Source organism: Castor canadensis, chromosome 5, assembly GCF_047511655.1.
Source record: "Castor canadensis chromosome 5, mCasCan1.hap1v2, whole genome shotgun sequence".
In the NCBI taxonomy this organism is placed as follows: Eukaryota; Metazoa; Chordata; class Mammalia; order Rodentia; family Castoridae; genus Castor; species Castor canadensis.
Genome location: NC_133390.1, coordinates 131,198,278 through 131,205,584, shown reverse-complemented (window position 1 = coordinate 131,205,584; position 7,307 = coordinate 131,198,278). Strand labels below are relative to the sequence as shown.

Here is a 7,307-nt window from a genome sequence, read left to right as displayed (position 1 = left end):
GGCTGCGCGAGGACAGCGGGCGCCGCCGCGGCCCACGGAGGAAACCGGGCTCACGACGACGGCCGCGGCCGTGGGACGGCGCGGCGCGTTTCCTGGGGCCCCGCACTCGAAGCTCTGGTCCTCGGAGGCCCGGCCGCCGTGCTGCAGCCCTCACACGCGCGTGCGAGGCGCGACACGCCCCTTTGAACGCGGCGACAGACGCCCCCCGCCCGGCGGCGGCACGTGACAGTTTTCGGTCGCTCGCGACCGCGTGGGCGATCGGACGCGGCCTGCGCTGCGCTCGCCCGGGCCGGTGCCGCCAGAGCCGGGAGCCGCGCTGCGGGGAGAGGACCCGCGCCCGCCCGGTTCCGTTCAGGCTCTGCCGAGGCGGCGGCGGCCCAGCCATGTGGGACCCGCGGGCGGCGAGGTGCGTAGCGGCGCGGGGCGCCTCTGGCTGTGCGGGCCGTGCCGTGTCCGGCGGGAGGCTGCGGGCCCGTCTGCCGTCCACACGCAGACCCGGGCCTGGCCCGGGACGAGGGCACGCACGGCGGGCTCGGCTCCATCGCACCCATCGCCCCTGCCGCCGCCCACGTCCTGCGGGAATCGGGGCGCCGAGGAGCGCGGAACCGGGCGCCCCAGGCTGCGAGGGCGGGATTTGCGGGGAGCGCGAGGAGGACCCGCGTCCCTGCCCGCGGCCGTCTTGCTCGCGCGGGGCCGCACGGCCCATCTCTCCCCCGCTGCCCGCGGCGGCCGGCCCGTGACCGGAGAAGCCCAGGTTTCGGCTTCGCGCCGCCCCGCCCCTCGCTCGCTCGCTCGCTCCGCAGCCGCGGCCCTGCGCGCTTGCTCTTCCGCGGGAGCCCCGCGCACTTCCACCCCGCAGAGCCTGGATTGCGGAGTGGGCCGCCTCTGCTCCCAGCTGCGGGCGTCTCTGGGCGGCAGCTGGCTTCCGTGCTCCCTGTGGGAAATTTTTAGAGGGGTGTGTAACTTGAAAAATAAAGGAAAAAAAATGAAAAAGAGGGAAGAAAGGGGGGCCTTTGAGGTTTCCAGCCCCTCGACCCGTTGTCACGATATTTATGCGGGAAGAAAGCGCCTTCCCAAGGGCCCGGTGTGCCCGGAGCCAGCATCCTCCTCGGCTGCCCAGTGCTGCTAAGCCTTTCCCGTGCCAGGCATCTTAACTGAGGCAAGGCTGTTTCCCGGATGTCGGATGGCGTGGTCTTTCGTTGAACGTCCTGTTTGGTGCTTTCTAGAAAGTACTGTCAGGGAAGTGGGGGAGGGGTCGTGGTGGAGGGGAAAGGGAGTCAGAAGCTTGCTTCAGCTGTTTTCCAATCACCTCTGTTTTGTAGGATTCAGGATTTTCTTTTTTTAAAGCGGTACTGGGGTTTGAACTCAGGGCCTCATTACACTTGCTAGGCAGCCGTTGATCCGCTCTGTCAGCCCTTTTTCATAATGGGTGTTTCTGAGATAGGGTCTGGAGAACTATTTGCCCTGGCTGGCATGGAAGCGCGATCCTTGTGATCTCTGCTTCCTGAGTAGCTAGGATTATAGGCATGAGCCACCAGTGCCCGGTGGGGTTCTTGACTCCTTAGTACCCCTTTCAGGCTCTTATATCCTCTATAGGGGATAGAGGTGAGATGAGTGTATGTGGTGTGTGCTTTCTGGGTCTTTTTTTTTGTTTTTGACCAAGACCCACAGTAGAGACCCACATCCACTGAGCTTCATACATACATGAGGATAAAACTGCATCAAGAGCTCCATTACAACATTTCCTATTCTTGCTTTTTACAGGATTCTTTTTTAACCTAGTCATAATTCATTAACTTGATTTTATGCATGTTTAACCAGTTTTAGGTGACAACTGCAGGGTCACAGATGCTTCTGGTTACTCTGGTTCTGGCTCTCGGTCCACAGGGAGCCAGCTTCTTGCATGGAGCCCAGTGGGGTGAGATGTGACTTCTGGGGGTGTGGGGGTATTAGGGTTCCTTGTTTTTTCATTTTTTTGAAGGAAGAAGAAAGGCGAGTGTCCAAAGCTGTCATGGACTACATTTACATTCTAGCTACCAAAGGGGATTCTTTAGGTCTTTGCTCGGAATTTCACACCCTCAGTGTCAGCCGCTGGACCATAATCATTTTATAAATGAAAAAGTTAAGACCCTGGAAAGGTATCTCTTGTTAGTTATTACCATCCATATAGTGATGGCTCTGTTAGACCCTTGTCTTTGGTCTTCCCCACCCATGGCAAACGGAGACTTCGCCCTTAGGGAATTCTTGAACTTCCCTTTGCTGGTTGGTCCTGTGTTACTGTGGTTGCTACCAAAGACCCATTCCTATGGTATATACCCTCTTAGGAATTTATCTTTGCTTCTTGGGATGCAGCAGCCAAAGTAGAGCCGGTAGGCCTCATGTCTGGGGAAGGTAAAGTGATCCTGGGGATATTTAAGAGCTGAAGTGGAGGTTGGGATGCGGAGTGGACTTTTGGCCGCTATTTTTTTATTGACCTTGAGGAATGAGCCTCCTCTGGCCTTTCCAGATGGAAAAGTAGAACTGACAAATCAATGCTTTGCCCTCAGAATGATTGCAGGCTCAGGCTCACTGCTGTTTTTACAAGTTTCCTCAGAGTGCATTATGAGGTTCTCAAGGCCAAAAGCACTCTCCTTAAAATAAATTTTTACAAGCTAGAGGAATGGCGGCAAATGGTGAAGATGCTCCTTAGTAAAAAATGACACTTTTAAGTTACAACAGAGATGGACAGTGTGGGCAGTTGGGAGAATGGTTGAACTTAAATTTTTAAGTACTGCACCAGGTAAACAGGCATCTCTGGAGTCCAAAGATGTTACAGTGCTGAAACCAAGACCAGTGTTTTTTTGTTTTTTGTTTTTTTTTTTTTTGGTTAGTGAAGTCCTTTTCCCTAACCAGACATTCTTGGTTTCAGCTGCATACCTTATTTCCTTCTTTTGTTGAAAATCTGGAAGAGTAAATGATCTTTATTTATAATATCCTGGACTCAGTTTATTTGAATCAACTCCATCTTTTGATTCAATATTAATGCCCATGCTGCGCTCATCGTAATGTGCTTGACTAAGCTCCATGAGCCTGGTGAACTTGTGGGACTCTGTATTTTTTGGATCCAAGCCAAATCTGAGTTAAGCTCTGTTTGTCTGAAGTTTGAGCAATATTTGAGTTGGGATGTTTTTATTTTTAAGCACAGGGTCTTCCTGATAATGGGGGCAGCACTTGGAAAGGGGGCAGGATTGCTAAGCCCTGAAAAACAGTGATGATAGTTTTGAGGGAATAAGGTCAATAGTGTACAACACAGAAAATATAGAGAAATATACAAAAATATAGAGAATTACAGCACCTTACTGGGCAGTCTTGATTCATTATGACAAGAATTCTAAGATAGTAACTTCAAACTGGAATGGGATCATCCTTCATATCCAGTTGTGGCTTTCAGGGCCATCTCCATTGGTCAGCCTTGGATCAGTTCATTCTCTGCCCATCAAGGTCCACTACACCAGGAGGGCACAAAATTGGTGACTTCCAGGGCTCATTTAAGACTGAACATATTGGCTGGATACTAACAGTCCTTATAATCTGACTCCCAGATTTCCTTTCTAATATGTCGTTTCTTTTTACTTATTCTCACCTCTTTTTGCTTTTCATGTTTCACATCAATTCTGCTTAGATATTGCTAAGAGCTCTGGAATGGGCTAAGGAGGGTGTAAACATATATGCGTTGCTAATGGTGACAGAACAGTAGTGCTGCCAAGCAGATCTGTGAGAACAGATTAGTGGAGATGTATACAAGCAGTCAGAGTTTCTAGCTCCTAAATCCTTTCCAGGAGGAAGTATGGGAGATCAGTTTGGAGCTTTAACTAGAGAGATGAGAACTTCAGGCAGGCAGAATGAAAGGTACCAGGAAGAAGATTGGGACATTCTCTATAAAAGCAGCTTTTAAAGAATAATAGTGCCCAAAAGGCTTATACTCTAAATATCAATATAATAGCAATAGTATATCACATGCCAGGCTCTATTTAAAGTGAGTTTTATGTTATTTAAGTCCTGTGTAGTATTTTGTTTTGTCATTCTAGCATATTCATAGATTCCAAGCATCCACTATAGTACCTGGAATATAGTAGTCACTCAATATTTATTAAACAATGAAATGGGGAGTCAGTTCAGTCAGGCTTTCTAGTAAAGAAGCTGAGGCTCAGGGTTAAGTGAATTTGCTGCCTGACTCCAAACCTGGAAGAGATAAAGGGAGCAAATGATCCCAGGTTTCTGGACTCTTTTTCTGTGAGAACACATACATCCAGATGAATTTGAGGTTACATGAATACAACATGGAGAACACACAGTGTTAGAGAATAATGGAAAGATAAGATGAGTGTATTAGGACTTAGTATGGGAATCTGAACAATCAGGACTTTATTCTAAATGAGTTTAGGAACCATGAAAAGTGCATGCATGTGTGTGCATGTGCAGCTCTGTTTTATTTATAAGGTTAACTGTGGAGGGTGGGAATGTGAGATCTTTCAACCTTGCCAAAGTCCACTTTTTTTCTTCCTTCCTTTATTTTTTTATTTATTTATTTTTTGGTGGTGCTTGTGCTTGAACTCAGGGCCTCATGCTTGCCAGGTAGGTGCTGTACCACTTGTGTCACTCCACCAGCCTGAAAGTCCATTTTTTTTCAAGGCCAGCATCAAGACCGTGTATTTCAGGAAACTGTCAGCTGATGTTAGAACTGGAACTAGAACTTGGGTCCTCCCAGCACTGTTAAGGGACCATTCTTCAGTGCCCTGGAGAGAGGGCTGTTTTGTTTATAGGGAGGTCCTGGGCCCCTCCATCCCCTCTTCAGGCAACAGTAGATGGTGTTTTAGTTTCTCCTCAGGGTTTGACTTGCTCTTTATATTGAGGGGAAAGCAGATTGCTGTGGTTTTAGCAAAAACCAAAAATTAGTGTTTAAAATACACACATACTCTGTGTGTATTGCTTCCTTAGGCGATGTTGGTATGAACACCATAGAGTAAACTTACACAAACTGAGAAGGTGAGATGTCACTAAATGAGGCAGTCTGATGGGACCACCCTGACATATGCAGTCTGTCTTCAATGTTGTTATGGGGTGTGTGACTGTGTGAGAGGCTTGGGAAGGATCTAGAGGAGGGGATGTCAGCTGCTATTATCCAAACTCAATTCTCCTTTGATTGAGAAAGCATCTTTGTTCGAGGGCTGTCACAGGAGTGCCTTGGGTCCTTCCTGTGACTTCTCTCATGTTCACAACTATCTGTAGTTCCCAGGTGCTCCAAGGGAAGCAGAAGCCTAAATGAGGGGGAAAGAGCAATTATTGAGCACCTTGAATTTAGCCAAAATCATCCCTGAGTAAAGATTTATGAGTACGCTGTGTGGCTGGTTGATACCCAACTTCTGTCTTGAGGTAGAGCATGGAGTGCTCACATTGTGGTTATCCTTTGGGTTCTGTCTTGCAGAGATTTGATTTTAATTTTAAAGTCCATCCTTTATGTTTTTTCATCCTTTGTGTACCTCAGCTCTCCTGGGAATTGTGAGCACAGATTTGGTTTCAGACTTCGGTTCATTCTTCTCTTGGAGAAGTCCCTTCACCTGTGTAAACCTGTTTCCTTACCTATGAAATGGGGATAGTCATATCTCCCTTTTATTGAATGTCATTAAAGATATTTAAGGAAAATGCCTGAGAAAAGGTTTAGCACAGGGCTGTCACATAGTAACTTCTCAGTACGTTTGTCCTGTTTTCATGAAACTTTAGATTACTCTCACTTAAATAGTGCTATAGAAAAATGCCAATCACACGAGGAGGTATTGTGGGCCCACCACCGTCACAAACTGAGAAGGAGACTTCCTTAGGGCTTCCTCTTTGGAGGTCAAGTGAATCAGGAATTGTAATTAAGTCATTTTTGCAATATTTAGCAATAAGCAATTTAGCCATTTAGCAATATTTCTTGATATGGATATGACTTGGAATGCCTGTCTTTCAAGGCTGTAATCATTTGCACACTTCCCAAGATTAAAATTTGATGTAAGTCTCTTAGCTCATCTTTCCTTGAGAATGGCTGAATATAGGCTGCATTTACATTCTCCTTGTATTCTTAAGAGTTGAAATAGTCCTTCTTTTGTGACATTAAGGGAATAGTATATAATACACTTTTTAAAAAATGTTCTTACTTTCCAAAATAAAGAGTTGGCAAATCTATTTTAGGTTCCCTTCAATTTTTTTTTTGCTTGTGGAAATGTTATTGTTCACCAATTTAAAAAATGTAGATGCTGATAATCTGCAGGATTATTACTTGCATTTAACAGTTTTGAGTCTCCAGAACTATAACTGCCTATGAAGCTATGTGGTCTTGTAAGCTGACCATTAAATTCTGAATAAGTGCGTATTAATTTGTAGACATCTTTTTCCTGTCCTCGTATATAGCCAACAACTTTAGTAATTGTATTTTGGTTGCACTTATCTAGTTGTTTCTGGTTTGTACTTTGTGTGGTTGGCTTTTATTTAGTTTGTGTCTTTATTCAAGGGAACAGCTGACGGTTCCGGGAAATGACCAGAAATCCAGTGCTACCAGTGAAATCATCTAGTACAAATAACCCCTCCCCACACACACACCACACAACCTTGGTTCCTTTTCCATTCTCCAGCTTAACCGTCTATCTCTTATAAAGAAATAGCCAGAGAATTATTTATTCAGTAATGCTGGGATCTTGAGTTGCAAAAATAAATAAAAATTTTTCCTGTCCTAAGAGTTCAGCCTGCTGGGGAAATCGTTGAAACAACAAAGTGTCTATCACAGAGCTGCTGACACCCAGCATAGCATCTGAAAACATAGAGGCTGTGGCGGATAATATATGTCAAAAAGCAAATAAAAAGCTGCACACAGGGCCTTACAGAATTATTCAGAGCAGCAGGAGTGACCGTGGCCAGAGAATCTGAAAGTCCCCTGGAGAAGAGCTGATGTGTATGAAAACTGTGTTTGGGACAGGTAGGGTAGGTGATCCTGGATGTTTTGTTTTTTAACCTCGACCTAGCACATGACATGATGGATAGATGTGGGCACTGTCTTGCCTATGGGGAGCAGGCTGAGCTGGAGCTGGTTGAAGCTGGGCAAAGGGAACAATGAAAAGGTTGATAGTACATTGACACAGGCTGGTGAAGATGCCTGTGGTGAGTATGTGTGAACCAGCTGTGGAACAGCTATTCTGGTACCTGCATGCCGCCACTGGGAAGCAAAGCTAAGGGTGAGCTGGCAGTTCAGTTGACTTCTCAGCTTGGATTTGCTAATTCCTTAGGACATTCTG

General features: G+C 46.5%; 1 protein-coding gene across 1 annotated transcript in view; it reads left to right on the top strand.

Annotated features, from left to right (window-relative positions):
* The first annotated feature begins 288 nt into the window (after positions 1 to 288).
* Positions 289 to 7,307, top strand: part of Trank1 (tetratricopeptide repeat and ankyrin repeat containing 1) — a 167,990-nt gene continuing 160,971 nt past the window's right edge. Inside the window, exon 1 of the mRNA XM_074074158.1 lies at positions 289 to 406. Within this exon, the coding sequence (XP_073930259.1) occupies positions 384 to 406 (23 nt within the window). The 5' untranslated portion in view covers positions 289 to 383. The remainder of the gene's footprint in view (positions 407 to 7,307) is intronic.